The sequence below is a fragment of the Mustela lutreola genome, chromosome 1 (genome assembly GCF_030435805.1).
Source record: "Mustela lutreola isolate mMusLut2 chromosome 1, mMusLut2.pri, whole genome shotgun sequence".
Classification (NCBI taxonomy): Eukaryota; Metazoa; Chordata; class Mammalia; order Carnivora; family Mustelidae; genus Mustela; species Mustela lutreola.
In genome coordinates this window covers 257,965,270-257,984,151 of record NC_081290.1, presented here as the reverse complement: position 1 = coordinate 257,984,151, position 18,882 = coordinate 257,965,270, and the positions used below count along the sequence as shown (strand labels likewise).

Sequence of the window (18,882 nt, the reverse complement as noted above, 5' to 3'; positions counted from 1 at the left end):
CTGCAGCCCGCTCCTCACCCGAATCCAGCACACTTTGAAAGTCGGCCTCCTCTGCGCCCAGAGGCCCGATCCCCGAGTGGAGGCTGACAAATTGTACAAGGGAGGCGGAGACCAAGGGGAATCGGCCCGTTCGTAGGCGACTGGGGGGGCTCCCAATTAGCGGCCTCGCCAGAGATGCACCCAGGCTCCCAACCCTACAAACCCGTTAAGCGGGACTGTGTGTGTGTGTGTGTGTGTGTGTGTGTGTGTGTGTATGTGTGTGTGCGCGCGCGCTGAGCTGTAGAGAAAGCGGGTCAGGGAGAGACGCGCAGAAGCACCCTGTTAGCGAGACTGGACCTCCCGTCGAGGTCTTCCCTGCCAACCTCTCTCTTGGGCTCCCGCTCTGCGGTGCGGACCCCCATTTCAGCGCCAACGGGGACTCCCTTTCCTCCGGGATTAGGGCTTCGCCTCTGGGGACGAGGGCCAGAGGCTCCCGGAATCGCTCCCTGTTGCTCCCCAGCGTCGGGGGGTCGGCCAGGGGGGCGGGCAGTGGCGGCGTCGTGACTGTGCCCGCCCCGCGGCGCGGGGAGGTGCCCCAGGCTACAGCCCGCTCGCCACACCCTCGGCACAGCCCTGGCCCCGCCCCCGGCCGGCGCGCGCTCCCGGCCAGGGGAGGCGTGTGCTGCTTCTGCAGCCAGCGAGAGAGGGAGAGGGATGGATATTGGAGGAGGAATTCGGGCTTAACAAGTGATCGCTGCTGTCTAGGATTTTGTTTCTTTTTCTGGGGGAACCTTGAATTCCTTTTCCGATTGAACCCTCCTGTGCTGAACTCCACAGGAACCAGAAGTCTTGGGGTCTTCCCCGGGGTAGCCCTGATCCCCACCCCTGGCTCCAGCAGCGAGGACTCTGTGCCCCCCCGCCAGGCAACAGAACTTGTTTCGTGGATATTTTGGAGCTTCCACCTGCCACACCGGAGTGATTCCTTCTACCACCCCCCAAGAACATTCTTCCCCTCCTCCAGCTGTTGCAGCTTGAGGGGGAAAGACAAACCGAGTGGGGGATTTTCTTTATATTTATTTTTCACTCCGCCCGGGAACGGTAAGTATGATACCTCTCTTATCTTTTTCCCACCGTCCTCTTTTGGTTGTTAAGAAACAGTGGACATTTGAGGGATAAATAATATCGGGAATGTGACAGAAGGGCATGAATGGAAGGCGGTTAAAAATAAACCAGGAGGTGGAAGAAGGGAGGTGCAGATGCTGCGCGGCGCTCCGGGGGGCCAACAGTTGTTATTTTCCTAACCCCAGGGATGGGGTGCGTGCGCCCTGCTTAATGTGCCCGAGCGGGAACCTAGGTCTGGAGGGGAGGGTGCGATTAAAGATGTCGTTTTCCAACGACATGGGGTTCAGATTTAGCATCGTTTTCCCTCATCCCAGACTCACCGGTTCCGTTCCTTTGGGAACAGCTGGCGAACGGGTTTGAATTGCTGCCTCTCCCAGCATTTGGATTTGCGTGCATTTTCCGAGCATTTCAGTAGCACATAGGGACTGTGTAAATGGCGTGCGTTGAAGTGTCCATTTCTCACGGTGTTGGCTTTTTGATTTTTTCAATCTCTCTCTTTTTCTCTCTCTCTCTCTGATAGGTGCAGGTACCACCCTAAGACAGTTGCAGGAATTAGCACTGAGGGATGATAACAGCCTTGTTGTTGGGGAGCAGTGGAGGAAGGCAGGGATACTTGGCTGTTGTTTGGGGGGCACAGGGATTGGGGGAATAGGTAGTCTGCAAAATCCGATTAGTTTAATGGTGTTAAAGAGGAAGGGAAATTTCTATGCAAAGGTCTCCCCCACCAAGGCTCCTGGGAGTAGTCTTGAACAGATTCCCCTACGCATTAATACCTAGGGGAGGAAGAGAGATTTTTAAGCCAGTCTTGCTGTGTGGAAGGTTTTCCTTCTCTTTCTTTTTTTTTTTTCTTATTCTTTTCTTTCTTCTCCCACCTGCTCCCTCCACCACCTCCTCCTCCTCTTCTACTTCATCATCATCATCATCTTCTTCTTCTTGGTTGGGAATAGTGAGGTAACTGGTAGCCAATTAAAAAGGAAGGCAATCTGCTTTTTGTAAGGTGGGGGAGGGAGATAAACAAAAATGACCAAACCCAAATAAATAAATAAATAATTGGCTCAGGGCAAAGTGAGAGCAGGTCTACATCTCCTGCAGAGTTGATGGTGAGTTAGAAGACATGCTAATTCGTGACCTTCTGGGAGCACTTAGCTGGGAGAGGGGTGTGCATAGTATACAAGAATACAGATACTTTGGTTCTAGGGTTTTATTTAAATAGTATATTCTAGCTGCTTTGAGGGAGTTGGGGGAAGAAAATGGGCAAACTCTTAGGCTCTTTGGCCTGTGGAAGTCTTTTAAAGGTGGTGGTGGTCTGACCTTCTAGAATAAATGTAACCCCAGGGTCGTATGATAAATAGAGATCTGGAGACATCCTGAAGGTAAACGTTTCAATGTATTTCCTGTCATTAGGAGTCAGGCAAAGGAAGGGGCTTGTCATTTGAGATACCTTCAGAGGTGTATTTGGTGTCCTAATCAAGCTCACCTCTTGCCTTAGGAGATGTATGGTGGGAGGTGCTCTGTTTACCACTTCCCTGCTTTGTCACTTCATAAAACTTGGGTGGGTTTAGCCTTCTAGGCTGAAAGGGTTCAGCAAGGAGCAGCAGCAGGTGGTCAAGGGCTGAATCCCTTTAATGGCTCCAGAAAGCCATTTCTCTTGTGCTCCCCAAGTGCTTCCAGTAATAGAAACTGGTAGATGCCCTGAATTCTGACTGTCATCATCCTCCCCAATTCTCTGGGCTACTCTGCATTCTTGGAAGTCCTGTTGGACAGAGTGAATGCAAAAGCATAGGAGACAGAAGATTAGGGCAGTTCTTTTAGGTCCTGGCTGAGGAGATGAATTAGTTGGACCTAGAGAGAGCCAACTAAGAAGAAAGGCCAGGAATACCAAGTGACAGTGGAGACAGATCCGGGCTCCAAGGAAGAAGTGATCAGCAAGTGGTAGATTGGAACTAAAAGTGGGCAGAGAGAGGCAAGGGAGGCAGCGGGGTTTGGGAGACTGGAGATAATGGATTATATTATGGGGGGGGTGTGATAGGCTGAAAATAAAATCCATACAAACTGGGATTTAATATATAAGGAAATATTCCCTTGAAAGAAGTGTAGGAGGAAGCATTGAGGGGAACATGGAGGAACTGCAAGGAGAAAAGATGATTATCAGAGAAGTGGAAACTGGGATTAGCTCCTAGGCTGTGGGTGGTAGGGAGTGTTCTGGAGTCTGGGGAACAGAAAAACAACAACAGGGACATGCTTTAGGGAGTCAGGAAGTGCCAACCTAATATAGGCCATTGGTGTGTCTCAAAGTGTCCTAAATGTCCTTACATTCTGTCCTCCCTGTAACTGAGACTGTGGTTTAAGGACATATACATTTGGGCGTGAGTAGATTGACAATAAAAGCTTAGGTTACAGTCGGGTTATTCAGAACTGCCAGCATTTATTGACATTCATTACGTATGTGTTATTCTATCAACATTCAGAGCCTCATTCTGGTCCTCAGTAATTGGGATGGGGATGGGGGGGAGGATGTATTATTACCTACACTTTGAAGACAGGGTGATTGAAGCTTGTTGAAGTGGTGGAGACTGGATAAAAAAAAAAAAAACCTGGTTTTTCCAACTGCTCTGATCCTGAATCAAGACAGAGAGGGGTGGAAAGGCACTAAATTCAGAAATATCTGATGAGTGGAAATTTTTTTAAAAAATGCCTTGAGATCAATGAATGATGGAAGCAGCTGTAAAGTGACAGCATTATTATTGTGGAATGAAAAAAGTGACACTGAGAATTAAGACCTGGCATGAGTGAAAGGGAGAGCCAAAGGAAGAGCCATGTGGGTCGAGAGTGGAGAGAGGAAAGATAACTGAGTTGCCATGAAAATAGACTGAGCTGAAATAATAGCCAAAGAAGAAGGACAGAAGGATGATTTAGTAAGGAGATTTAACCACCTGCCCCACACTCCTTGGAAATTTGTGGTCACTTGGTGCTTTATGTGGTTTGCTTGAGGACAAGAGAAAGAAGGTGTATGGGAAGGAAACACTATTTGCTCCTTATGATTTGATTCCTTTTATTTTTCTCCTATGCTTGTTTCCTTTCCTTTTTCAGGTGAAGTGCTTCCTCTGCATGATTTTAGCTGAAGGATGCTCTGCATTTCCTTGATTTCTATGGAGACCTCAGAGCTGGGTTTGCCCCTGCTGACACCTCATCTTGTAACTTCTCTACCTCCCAAGGTCTTTGCCCCTGTCGATAGCTTGGCATTGGCCCTGGGTCCAGGAAGCCTGTGATGAACTTGAGGGGAGCACCTGGAGAATCACCCTGATAGGCTTTGAGCAGCCATGGCTAGACGTACTTCGAGCCCCGCGCTAACATGGGTCAAGCCGTCACTAGAAGGCAAGTGCTAAGACTAAAGGCTTATTTGCATTTTATTTAAATCTGATGGACTGAGCTTTGGACAATTTCCATGGCAGAAAAATATATTCCATTTTCTAGGCACAACTGCTGGCTGTCAGATACTTGCCGCCTTTGAATCTTGCGGCATCACCACCAACCACATCCTAGACGTATTTCCAAATTCGAACAGCCACCCAAAAACAGGTGTTTGGGAGACCCCAGCATTTTTTGACTTGGGCTTGAGAGTGCTAGGTTGTTTATCTAGACCAGCCAAGCTCTGGAGAGCAATGTTGAATCCCTGGGAACAGAGAGCATGGGGCGTACTGATTTAAAAACAGAAAATGCAAAGTTGGACTGAAAATATCCTTAGTCTTCCAAGCAATCTGCTTAAGGGTTCCAAACTTACCTTAATTTGGTGAGAAAAGAAGCTGCCCTATTTTTCTTTCTTCTTCTTCTACAACTGGAACCAGCCATTTCCAAAAACCACCACCATGGAGGTTGCAATGGTGAGTGCGGAGAGCTCAGGGTGCAACAGTCACATGCCTTATGGTTACGCTGCCCAGGCCCGGGCCCGGGAGCGGGAGAGGCTCGCTCACTCGAGGGCCGCCGCGGCTGCCGCCGTGGCAGCCGCCACAGCTGCTGTGGAAGGCAGCGGGGGTTCCGGAGGTGGCTCTCACCACCACCACCAGTCGCGTGGGGCCTGCACCTCCCATGACCCTCAGGGTGGCCGGGGGAGTCGGAGGAGGAGGCGCCAGCGGCCTGAGAAGAAGAAAGCTCACCACCGTCAGAGCAGCTTTCCTCATTGCTCTGACCTGATGCCCAGTGGCTCTGAGGAGAAGATCCTGAGGGAGCTGAGCGAGGAAGAGGAAGAGGAGGAAGACGAGGAGGAGGAGGAAGAGGAGGGAAGGTTTTACTATAGTGAAGATGACCATGGTGATGAATGTTCCTACACGGACCTGCTGCCTCAGGATGACGGGGGCGGTGGTGGCTATAGTTCAGTCCGCTACAGCGACTGCTGTGAACGTGTGGTGATAAATGTATCAGGCCTGCGCTTTGAAACCCAGATGAAGACTCTGGCCCAGTTTCCAGAGACTTTGTTGGGAGACCCTGAGAAGAGGACTCAGTACTTTGACCCTTTGCGTAATGAGTATTTTTTTGACAGGAACAGGCCTAGCTTTGATGCCATCTTGTATTACTATCAATCAGGAGGCCGCCTCAAGAGGCCAGTCAATGTCCCCTTTGATATCTTCACGGAGGAGGTGAAGTTCTACCAGTTGGGAGAAGAGGCCCTGCTCAAGTTTCGGGAGGATGAGGGCTTTGTGAGAGAGGAGGAGGACAGGGCCTTGCCAGAGAATGAATTCAAAAAGCAGATTTGGCTTCTCTTTGAGTATCCGGAGAGCTCCAGCCCAGCAAGGGGCATAGCCATCGTCTCCGTCCTGGTCATCTTAATCTCCATTGTCATTTTCTGCCTGGAAACTTTACCTGAGTTTAGGGACGACAGGGATCTCATCATGGCACTGAGTGCAGGAGGACACAGTGGGTTGCTGAATGACACTTCAGCACCCCACCTAGAGAACTCAGGGCACACCATATTCAACGACCCCTTCTTCATCGTGGAGACAGTCTGTATTGTTTGGTTTTCCTTCGAGTTTGTGGTTCGCTGCTTTGCTTGTCCCAGCCAAGCGCTCTTCTTCAAAAACATCATGAACATCATTGACATTGTCTCCATTTTGCCTTACTTCATCACGCTGGGCACCGATCTGGCCCAGCAGCAGGGGGGTGGCAACGGGCAGCAGCAGCAGGCCATGTCCTTTGCCATTCTCAGGATCATTCGTCTGGTCCGAGTATTCCGAATCTTCAAACTCTCCAGGCACTCCAAGGGCCTGCAGATCCTGGGTCACACCCTCAGAGCCAGCATGCGGGAGCTGGGCCTTCTGATCTTCTTCCTCTTCATTGGGGTCATCCTGTTTTCCAGCGCTGTGTATTTCGCGGAGGCGGATGAACCTACTACCCATTTCCAAAGCATCCCGGATGCATTTTGGTGGGCTGTGGTGACCATGACAACTGTGGGCTATGGGGACATGAAGCCCATCACTGTGGGGGGCAAGATCGTGGGGTCCCTGTGTGCCATTGCAGGTGTGTTAACCATTGCTTTGCCAGTGCCAGTGATTGTCTCTAACTTTAACTATTTCTACCACAGAGAGACTGAAAATGAGGAACAGACACAGCTGACACAGAATGCAGTCAGTTGCCCATACCTCCCTTCTAATTTGCTGAAGAAATTTCGGAGCTCTACTTCTTCTTCCCTGGGGGACAAGTCAGAGTATCTAGAGATGGAAGAAGGAGTTAAGGAATCTCTCTGTGCAAAGGAGGGGAAGTGTCAGGGAAAGGGGGACGACAGTGAGACAGATAAAAACAACTGTTCTAATGCAAAGGCTGTGGAGACCGATGTGTGAATCTTGTTCTCCACCCGCCACTACCCCCCCTCCCCAATCCCAGTATCTCCAAATATATTTATGCATAGAGAGTGCAGTTACGAAAATGAAATATGCAAACGAACCTAATGCATATAGTAGTACACCATTTAATGGTTATACGTGACATAATTGTTACCTTGTATTACATATCAAATAAATGATACATCTTGGAGAAGAGGGAGGCTAAAATAGGAGCAAATCTATCTTTATATTTTTTATTAGAATGCAAGAATTTTGCACATTAACTGGAAAAGATGTTAAAAGTAAAGATGGTTCCACGGAGAGAATGTATATGTGTGTATTTGTGTGTGTGTGTGTGTGTGTGTGTGTGTGTGTGTAAGTAAATTGTCAGCGTTGTTAGTAATTGTGCAATGATGGGAAAAGTTGGCATTTTGAAGTATTTACTATGTAAGAACTAATGAATTCAAACCGTCATTTATTAGTGCTTTGATAGCATCTCATGTCTTCGGATTCCATGGTTGTTTTTTTAAAAAATTGTAAGAATTACTGTGTAGAAAAAAAAAAAAGAAAGTGAATTATTTAATAGAATATAGGTCACAGTTTTATCTTGGATTTAATTAAAGTTTATTTTTAACTAGAAATTAACTTTTAAAAAGGCTGCGGGGTCCTTTAGAAATTGATTATATTTTATTATTAATTTTGGGAAGATATGAAAGCAAATGTCTAACAATATGGAAGAAGTGAAATTGGAGAAAATGTAACAAGTTTTGTTCACAGATAACAGGACTGGAATTTGTTTTTTTCCTTTGCACTACTTCATATGCTGGAGATTGAGAGAGACTTCCTACTGTGAATGTTTACTAATGTAACAGTTCAATGACAATCATTGGAAGAATGATTTCTTAGTCTTATTTTATAGTTGTTTTCTTTGTGTGAGACTAATGGCCACGCAGATGACAGCACATGATTCCCTGTTTTTAAAATCTAAATAACTGATTTGCAAAGGGAATATGAAGTAAAATTTAGCAACTGAATCTGTTGAAATTGGACTGTTACAATGATGCTTCTGAAACCATACTATTTTAATTATTCTTCTGCCTTTTAAATCCAGAATAATTTAACCAAAGTTAATGCATGCACTGAAAGAATTCTTGAAGAAATAAGATGCCAGCAGCTACAGTGATTATGGCTTAAGAGCTTTCTATTAAATGTGCAACATAAATGCTAGATTTATTAAGTTTATTTCTTTGTGCAGCTACCTAAAGGCACAGTGTGGGGAGTCACCTCAGAATTTAGCACTCTGTTTGCTAAAACTGGTATAAGGAATAATTGTGTCAGAACATTTGGTTTCAATATCACCATCATTTTCATTTTTGTTAACGGATCTTATAACACACATAACTGTGTTTTAATTCATAACAAGGTGTTCTAGAATGTGAGGTAACAGCTAGCAATCAGACCTGCACTGTTAAGTCATAATGAGATATAAATGAGCAAATTTAACATAAGAGGCCTTATTCTCCACTGTTTCTTCAACATTTATTTTTTATAAAATGGTTATCCTGAAGTTTGGGGAAAGTATACAATGTAGCACATAATGAACTCTGACAACTGTGACTATTAAAAAAAAAAAAAAAAAGATATAGAATAGCTTTTCTCAAGCTTTTAAGTCCCTGGTCATCATTTGATAATAACATAAATCTTCTTCAGTGATATTTGAAATTCCAACTAAATCTAATGTTAGATTTACTAATGTTAGGTTTAAAAGCAAAGTTACACCCTTTTCCCCACCCCTTCCCCACCATTTATAGGAAAACACCTCTCAAGAATACCATTTGGACAATGGAAAGCAGCAAGCCGGGGAGTTGATTGAATGCTCTGACCAAAGATCTCTAATGGACAATAGAGCGTGACAAAACAAGGAGATGCAGTCTTGTAATAAGACTTCAAAGATGGAATTTTCATATATTTTGGATATGGAGCAAAAATGTGATAAGCATTAGACTAGGAGGTAGGCTCTCTGGGTTGGGTCACTATTCATTTGAAAAAGTCACCATAAATCTCTGCACCCCAATTTTCTCATTAGTGAAGAAGAGGGCACATAATGCTTTTGTTACATCACAGAGTTGTTATGGAAAGCAAATACGAACATGTGAAAACTCTGAAATGCCGAGTTCCATGTAAATTCCTGATGTTGTGTCTAAATTGTTTAATCTTCCTTTGGGCGAAAGAGATTTAGAACCCATGAGATACATCTGCTTTATTAGGATCTTGTAAAAATCATGGGTAATTTCTTTAATTTTGAGCTCCTTACAGGAAGTGGATATATGCAGATTCAAGATAGCCAGCCTATCATTGGATAATTACTGCAGTTTTTTTCATTTGGGAGAGAGATCCCAGGTGTGTCATGGTGTAAAAAGTTGACTCTAGGAATAAGGTACCATGTGTCTTTGGTTGTACCTAACTAGGTCAGATTCTATCTTAAAATAGTTTAAATGCTTTCCAGCATTGGATGTTTATTGAACATTCTATAATAGCAATAGTGACGATTTGGCTGTGTTTAGAAAGGAAAAGGTATTATAGTCCCACAACGTCTCCTTTTTAAATCTGAAAGTTATGATAAATTTGGCTGAGATGTATTAGATCTGATAATTCTTTGAATTCAAGAAATATAGTCATTTTGAGATCCTGGGGTTTTCCTTTATCTTACATAGTTTTCTTAAAAGAGTCAAACGGTCAAGAAGTGATCACCATGGGCTTCTGAACCAAATATTGTTAGCTTATCACTTAATGTGTGTTTGTTAGTTTGTATTTTTATTTTCAAGATGCATTTATTTTAGGATGTCTGGATCTTGATTCCACACTAAGAAGAAAGCATTTAAGCCCTCAGGATTTGTATAGGGTACTTTTGTATGGAACACTTCTCTTGTAGAGAATGTGTGAAGGTAGAGAATGTGTGAAATGCAGCTGTGGATGAAAAATGTGGATAACATTTTTTTTAAGTCAAAGCCAGGCAAAGTGCTTTAGTACCATTTGTAAAATTTTATGCTGAGAAATATGCTTCCAGAGACTATTTGTAACTGATATAGGGAGCTGTCTTCTCAGAGACCACCATGCACATTTGGCTGTAAGATAAAAAAAGAAGTGGCCCATTTAGAAGCTGAATTTCAGGGGTCTGGGATCATATAGTTACGTTTCAGATCGTCATGTTACCAAAAGTACAGTATTTGAAGGCCATCCTAATCAGAGTCTTTTCAAGGGTGGATATATTGTTCTCTCTTTGCAAATGTTTGAAAAGGAAACATAACAGTTATGGAGAAGAGAGAACCTTCCTTTTAACTTCTGTGAAAGAGAGCTAGTGGGTGCCAGAGGAATGATAGCTGGTCTTGGAGTGGAGAGCGAGCTCGTTGACATTGGCATATCATTTCATCTTCTTGATTCCCAGTTGTTTTTGTTTTTGTTTAAGTGTGAAAACAGGCTGTTGAGCTACATTATCACTTGATTCCTTCCAGCACGAAAATTCTCCGACGTTGAAGGAGGTATCAGGCTAGCTTGATATTCTCTAGATAATTCAAGTCATATCAGCTTGATTTTATAGTTAAGTTGAAAGAGCAGAATAGCTTTAAAATCTCACCGTTGGGTTAAATGCAAGAACCAGGTGTTTGAGATTGAGGTTTTAGAATATAAGCTGGATGGATAGGGTGTCTTTTGAAGCTCTTTATTCTAATAACCAAAGGGGAGGGATTCCCTTAATAAAAAAATAACTCAGTCTCCAGTTGAATACATATGGTGAAAGTTGGTAAGTAAACATTTTGATTTCTTGCTTTGTTATAGTACAGTCTTGTCAGTAAACAGAGTGTTCCGACCTGTGCTGGGGAACTCATTTTATGCTCAAACACATGTAGTATTTCACAAGTGCTACTGCTTTCCTTGTCAAATTTGTTTTAAACAGGATCGCTGAAGCTTTGTGAAAATCTTTTCATTAAGCATGTGTTGAAATAGAATCCTCTATATGAATAAGACATTTCTATGGAAAGTACTATGAGATAGATATATATATACACACACACATATATATGTATATATATATATATCTCCATTTTCTAGAAAGTCAACATGAACCAGCAGAAAGCTATTTTTAATTACATTCAAATCATAAGTAGTAGTATCCCCACAGCCCAACAGACTCAGTAATGGTGTTCTCCGTTGTTGATTTTGAGGTTTTTGATGTGTCTTTAGCCATAACATTGCAACCATTCCTAGGTAAAGTGGGAAATACACCTAGGTTCAGTTTACCTTTTTCAGTGAACATTTGATGTGCTCATGTGCACGATGCAGACTGTAACATCCCTCTTTATATTTTTTTTTTTTATTGATACAGTATAGAATGATTACGGGTTGTCATTCAGTGACAAAGGGGCCTGTTCCAGGAAATCTTCCTGACCCAAAAGTCATTCTGAATTCTGCAAGGGACATTTGGTGTGGACAAAAGGTACTTCTTGGTTTTCCTGCCTGCAAAGAAGTTTGACTCAAAGCACAGGGTCTTCCAAGCCAATGTAACTGTTACAGGTTAGAAGACAATCCTACTTTCTAGTATGGGGATCAGTATTCCTGTTTGAAAGAAGGTTGATGGAGTGATTTGTGTTCAAGATTGAAGGAAGCAGAGCTATTTTTGCAGTAAATGGGAATGTGTACTTCTGAAATGTAAATTAAGATTAGGACTGTGATAGGAGTTTTATTTCTGACTTGGTTCTCTGTTTCCATAGCAGTCCCAATTTCTTACAGTATCTTCATAAAAAAATATGCTAATACATATCAGACCATATGGCCCAATCTGAGGTACAGAAAATATGGTTACTTTATTTATGGATAAATAAATTAATCCGAGGGCACGAGTTGGGTGCTTTGAAAAACATAGCACGTATTTAATGAGCTCTGGCTCTAAGTCAGGAGAGTCTCAAACATATCCTCTTTTAGGCCCGTTGGCAATACTAAGTGGTATCAGAATAGATGGGTCAGGCCAATGATGTGCTAAATAAGGTGTCTTGCTATTGTCTAGGAAAGGAGCTTCCCACATTCACTGGTCATGGTGTTGCTGACCTGCAGTTAAGCTTTTGATTTATTTGCCATTGTTGGTGTCCTGGGAGGAGACTTTGTATCCACAGTACCAGGAGCTAAAATGATTTTGGTAGCCGATCCCCAAATAGTCAACTTTTGCTTCCTGACTTGCAAATTATCTGTTGTATAGATTTCCCACAACTAGTTTCTCATCTGAGCTGACTTTACTGAGGTTCAAAACCATTGTCTCCCTTTCAACAGCCCGTCTAGAAAAATGCAAAATTGTAAACAGAGAGTAATATAGTACAAAGAAACAAATACACTGAAACTAGAGAGCCAAGCAAAACTTAATTGGAAAGCCATGTCTGTTGTCCAAACCAATGTGTCATGTATATCAGAACGAACTAGGAAGGATTTAGGATTGACCTTTGCCACATCTCCTCACCATTAGCAGTGTTAACCAGGACGTGACTATTGCAGTGAATGCCGTAAAGCAGAATAAGTTACTGAAGGATTGTACAAGTTAACATTTTCTGTGAAAATGATAGAAATGCCAGCTTACCTTAGAAGTGGTCTTAATAGTAATTATTAGGAATAACTACTAAATCTGGAAAATATGCTGCTTTTTCCAGGTATTGGCATTATGTACACTGGATTAATTTTTCATGATTCTGTAAGATTTTTCATGATTCCTAGCATATTTTTAAAGCTACGGAGCATGAAGGCATTTTTATACACAGCTGCTTAAGCTTGTGGATATTGGAAGATCAGTCAATCACCTCTTAAATCAGTTAAATAAGTAGCCCTTGTGGATATTGACTAAAGTTGTACGGATGCTGATCCAAATAATCATATTTGTTTCAAAACAATTGGATTAATATGTTTATATATATCATACATTTAATATTCTACCTTTATCCTGGTCAAAAATATATAAGCAAAATGAATTGTCTGTGGCATGGAAAGAGACTTCTTGAAATGAAATTAAAGTGTATAATTCTTGTGTGTTTTAGGGAAATAGTGAGACCTAAGGATTGAAAAACCTTTCTTTCACTCTGGATTGGAATTTTGCACCATATAGCCATAGTGGTATTAGGGCTCAGCTCTGAGACATTGCATGGAATAGAATACATGGAATTTCATTCCCAGGAAGGGTTCATTTTTTGTCTTATGAAACAGTGCACAATGTTCACCTTATTTTTCATGGTCATTATTTCCATTGTATAGAGGTTGCATATAGCATGGAAACTAGACTCTTTAGCCCCATAGACCTACTTTGTGTTCTCTAGAAACCAATTTACTTGAAGCCACAATTGTTCTGCATTTTTGTTGTAGCTTTTGTTTGATGGGACTTCCTTCATTCTCTTCGGTTCAATTACAGTATTAGGTTGTTGGTGTCTTCGGTGAACGTTTCAGTATATCTCAACCTCTGAGGGTGCTCACATACAAAACTATAAAATAATTAGAAAATCTTCATATCTCTTGGAGACCAAGGCTGTATTATCTGAACTCTTTCAATGATAGGGCCACATTAGTTAACATGGAGGTGGTATGTTATTCCATTCATAAACTTATTTCACTCATACCTGAATAGATTGATGATTCCCCTAGAGAACACTAATGTGTTGATAGCACCTGAACGAATCTTTTTTTTTTTTTTCTCCTTCAATTGGTAGGGATCATGATCCAAATGGGGCTTTTATTTGCTATCAGGCAGGGTAGGAAATAATTAATGAAGCTCCCACCAGACTGGAATCTATCAAGAGGCGATGGAATCTCTAGAGAATATAGTAGGATTTTTATTTATTTGTTTATTTGCCATTTATCTGCCACACCAGACTATTTTTACTTACTCAAGGGACTGAGTTGAATCTTTGGATGGGAGAGGCTCTTTTTAGGAATTACCATCCTCTTTTTTGTCTGTGGTATTACTGTTGACATTACTGCTGGGGAATAGATTTTACTTTTAGAATGATTTACCTAATATTAAAATGGTTTTTGATAAGAAAATAGAGATCATAAGATCCACACTATCCTTACTAGCTTGAGGAGTAACTCTAGTTAAATATATTAAGATATTAATATGAGATTTGGAGATTGCATTCATATTTAGGGCCATTTATTTGGAGGGAGATTTATCCCATACATAATGATTCCTTTTTTCAGCTATCTTGAGAGGTTAATGGCATCTTTTTGTTTTTCTTCCCTATCTCCTGACTTTTGGACATTAATATTTAAATTTATGGATTATATTTAAATCGGCAGATATGAATGTTTTTTATCTTCTAGCAAACCACGTGAAAGGCCCGGTTACAAAGTGATTAGAGAGTGGCAAGATTGTCTGATGATCTTTTTTTGCAACATTTGCCATTCAGCACTCTAGCAGCAGATTCCAGTATATATGGAAAACAACATAGGGAGATGCATATATACCATATTAGAATCTAGATGAGAGAGAAGGAATACTAGGAATACATTTTCCTTCTGGGTTCCTGGATTTGTTCTCAGAGTTCTTGACCTGCTTCCTCCAGATCTGATCCAGCCAGTGTGAAGCCAGTAAACTGCTTTTATCCTGGTAACAGGATGTAAGGAGGACGATAGCTACATGGGGCGTAGGGGAATGGGAGGGATGTAGGCAAGGGGTGAGAGGTTATGCCTAAATAAACTCATTAATTTGATGGTGAAAATAGGCAGATCAGTCTAAAATTGTTTCATTTGGTAATGCTATTAATTTTTGTTAATTCAGGAAATCAAAGTGATCACTTAGTATTGGTACCAGATATAGTAAGCATGCATGTGTACATGTATAGATATCCTGACTCCCTTTGCTGGTATTTTGAGAGCACTCACATACTGTAAAATGGTTCCTGAGAATTAAAGCTCTGTCTTAGGAAAAAACTCACCTTTCCCTTCAGAGCAAGAGAGTCACATTTTTAGAAGATTACCTTGTGGTCACTTATATTTCATAGGGGATAATCCCCCCCTTTAATCTAATGCAGAATGTTAATGTGGTAGTGTATTAAAATTACGACAGAATTAAGCAACCAATCAAAGCCCTGGGAGTGCGTGTCACTAACACAGCTGAGTGGTGTGATTATGTTGGTTATTGCTGGTGTGCAATTCTTAGAGGAATGGAAAAATCATAAAATCTGTGCAACATAATTAGAACTCCTTACTGCCATCATATGCTCCTTGCTGATTTAGCTGCTGCTGCTGCTCACCCAGAGAAAAGGTGTCATTTCACTACTAGAATCCACATACTTCCCAGGCTGCAAGGCAGTGTGAGAAACTGGGGAAAGAAAGGGTTAGATTAGACAGATAAGGGGGAAGCAACTTACAGAATTTTAAGGTGTGAATCATCTTGTGACACCAGACTATTTTTACTCACTCAAGGGACTGAGTTGAATCTTTGGATGGGAGAGGCTCTGTTTAGGAATTACCATTCTCTTTTTTGTTTGTCTGTGGTAGCACTGTTGGAAATCAGTCTAGCATGAAATAAATACTGCCATCATTGTTAAAATAAGCTGAAGATTACATGCTGGAAACATGTTTTCATTTCAGTTGTGAAAAGCTGTTGTTGTGTTACAAGCTTTGTAAGAGAGATTAGAAAGTCACTCAACTTTTAAAAATTTTACTGCACCCCTGCAAGGATTTGGAAAGGAAATTGAAATAGAAGGTTCTAGTACACGTTCTGACCAAATATAAACTTGTTCAAAATAAAGTATTCGAAGGTCTCATTTCGAGTTTTCTGTTTCAGTCTTTTCCCTCAGTTATTAAACCTGTTTTTTTGTTTTTGTTTTTGTTTTTAACTGCAGAGGTGGACATTAAAATACTTGGCACCCCCAACTTCCCCATACCCCACTGCATTCCATTTACCTTTATTTCAGTGAAAGCCTAGATCAGGAAGGCTGCTGTATCCCAAGTTCAGAGATTTCTCAGGGGGAGGTTTTTTGTATGATACAGGTAGATGTTTTCCCACTTTATAAATCAGGTCATGCCAGTGCAAACCCAGAAAGCTTCTACAATCACCTGCAACGTGAGTCTATTATATTGTTATTATGTTGGGTATTTTCTGCCTATTACTAAACAGCTGGGCTTTTAGAAACAGCTGGATGATTAGTTGTGTATTTTACATTTTTCACTCAGATGCTTTATTACTGTGTAGAAACATCCTCAGTGTAGAATGAGCTGGGAGTGTAATAGTGAAAATCTTGCTCTATGCAACTGTTGTTATTAGAATTTAATCAAGAAAATTAAGGGCAAACAGTTTTGACTATTGTTTGCTTTCCAAACATGTGGTTAGATACAGCGTACTCATTTCTACTCTTAGGCACAACAGTTGATTTACCAACTTTTAAAACGCCTCTTGGAATATTCCTTAGGCTACTGAGCTATGCGTTGGCTGTTACATTTATTTGCTTAAGGGGAAATGTCTACACACGCTGAGACATCACCTGAGTTTTCCATTCACTGCTGGCAAGAGGAGCTGACAGAGCAGGCCGACTCCAGTCCTCTCACTCACCAGATCTATTTTTAGGTTGGTCCCTTTGTGACTAGCTCAACTCTGACTAGAGGGGTTGAGATTTAAAGACAGTGCAATCTTTTATTGTGACGTTTTGCATGTTTATAGAACTGTTTGATATTGTGAAGGGGACAAATTCAATTCAGGTGCTGTTCATTGGTTCCTCACCCTGGGCTAAAATTAGAATAAAAAGGGGGCACAGACTTCTTTTCCTTCACCAGTTATTTTTTCAGCAGATGTTTGTTAAGCTCATGCTGGATGACTGGGCTGTGCCCATGTTCCCAATCTCTAAATGTACTAACACTTCAGAGAATCGTAGTCCATGTAGAAGGATTTTTGAGTTACGATAAGATTCATTTTTCTAAAAGCAGGATTCTTATTTATTATTACGAGTACTTCCCCCACCCCCACTGCCGAATCTGTATGTGTGACTGCGTCTAGTTTCTCCTCAGAGAGTGAATTCTCAGACTATCATGCTTTGATAATAATTTTTATAAATTATATCTTATGCTCAGTAATGTGCTTCATTTTCTATAATAGCTTCTGTATAAACTGCATAGTAAATGGGACTGAATTCAACTTGCCAATTTTTTATGATTCTTGCATGAGCAGTAACAAATCAGTGCTTTCAAATAGTAGAGGTGATTGTACAGAGTATCTACTTTTTTTAATTCCCAGAATTTATATTTCTTCTATTTAACAGCATATGATTGAATTATAACAAAAAGGAAGAGAGAGTAGATTTGACTGAAATAAGAAACATCTATGAAACAGTAAATAAAAATCATATTTTTTATTCTAAGGTAGGTCTTTTTCTAGGACCATGGTTCTTCTGCCTCTACCCCCACCCCCACCTCCAATTTTTTTTTTATGTTTTTTTAACCCACCTGTATTTTTCTCCTTGGGAAAGGTATGTGCACCATTGACAGTGCCTTTGAAAGTTTTGACTTGAATAAAGACCTGAGTTTCTTTTTTGGACAAGTGTGAAAAGGATTTTTTTTTTTTAGGGGGGTGGTGCACATTTCCAACTAGGCAAGCCAAATGAAAATGCATCAGTTACATGGTTAAGTACAGGCAACTGAGGCAGACTTTTGGGATTTTCCTTAGGTGTCTCCATCTATACTGATCAGATCCTATAGGTGTTCACTCAGGTTTCCATTTACTTTGAAGATGATGTCTGATTTCTTTCTCTTGGATTTCAGGTCTTCATGTTTGAAATGCAGTTGCAATAACATTTTCAGCTGTCTCTAACTAGCTTTAACTTCTTAAGAGCAATTCAGACTTTTCTTACGAATTCTATCTTAAGAACTATCTTGTTTGTTTTCTGAGTGTTTGGGAATATACATTGGAGACACTGGCTTTTAGTCTTCATTCAAGCCAAACAACCATTATCTTTAATTGAAGCTGCTTCTGCTTGAAACCAAAACAGTTGGTCGAGTCAGTGAAGGGAAAGAAAGAAAGGAAGGAAGAAAGAAAGAAAGAAGCCAAGGCACTGTGAAGTCATAGATTCAGTTCTGCTTCAGTAAAGCCATTAGTCTCAGATGCATCCTGGATTCTCTTTAAACTGGAGTTTTCAATTGCTAACTATTCTGTCAGGGAAATACCTTTAATTGTAAAATCATTGTATTGTGGGGTTTTTATTCCTGCTTTAACAAACTGCAACTATCCTTGTGCCTTAGATATTTGTGATTTCTTAAAACTAAGATTTTTTTTTCCTTCATAATTTTTCATGAAAGTATTTGCAAACTGAAAGTGTATATTTTAGCTTAAATTAGCAGACTCATATGTGAAGATTTTTGGTCAAATATTTGAAAATTTGGGGCAAATAGTTCTAATTGCTCATTAGTTTAGTATAAAGGAGGAACTGACTTAAATATATACATGCATGTTTTTACACATTGGAAATTGGAAATGGAAGGACATATATTTTTCTACAATTTCTGTAAGAGACTGAAGGTAATGGATGTCAAAACCTTCCGTGTGGTTCATTTACAAGTCTTTTAATGGAAGCCAAGTGCATTTAAAATATATCATACTTTTTCTATACCTAATCAGAGATATAATTGAGAAATGTGATATTATATTAAGTAGATTATATTTCTGAGATTTTAAATAAATTCATGTCATATAACATCACCTCTATTTAGGGCGTATTTAAAACGAACAAACAAACAAACGTACTAAATAACCTAACAGGTTATGTGTGAATGTTCTTAGAATAGAGTTTGACAGTTTGGAGCCCTGTTGCCCTAGAAAAGCAGTATGTGTTAAGAAGAGAAGATCTCTTTATGTACACATTTGAATATGACTGTGTTACCCTATCTTTAACTTTTATTTTGGATCTTGATCTTACAGTTTGGTTCTAGGTTTTACTTTTTCTGGTATCAG

The 18,882-nt window shown here is 40.9% G+C and overlaps 1 protein-coding gene across 1 annotated transcript; it reads left to right on the top strand.

The window, feature by feature from the left end:
* Positions 1-605: 605 nt before the first annotated feature.
* KCNA4 (potassium voltage-gated channel subfamily A member 4) lies at positions 606-10,792 on the top strand. The gene is made up of 2 exons (XM_059138646.1): positions 606-1,077; positions 4,192-10,792. The coding sequence occupies exon 2, from the start codon at positions 4,968-4,970 to the stop codon at positions 6,930-6,932; it is 1,965 nt and encodes a 654-aa protein (XP_058994629.1). The 5' UTR covers positions 606-1,077; positions 4,192-4,967; the 3' UTR covers positions 6,933-10,792.
* The last annotated feature ends 8,090 nt before the right edge of the window (positions 10,793-18,882 follow it).

What these genes read in the sequence shown, in the direction of transcription:
- KCNA4 (XM_059138646.1), top strand. Translation starts at nt 4,968, where the DNA reads ATGGAGGTTGCAATGGTGAGTGCGGAGAGCTCAGGGTGCAACAGTCAC.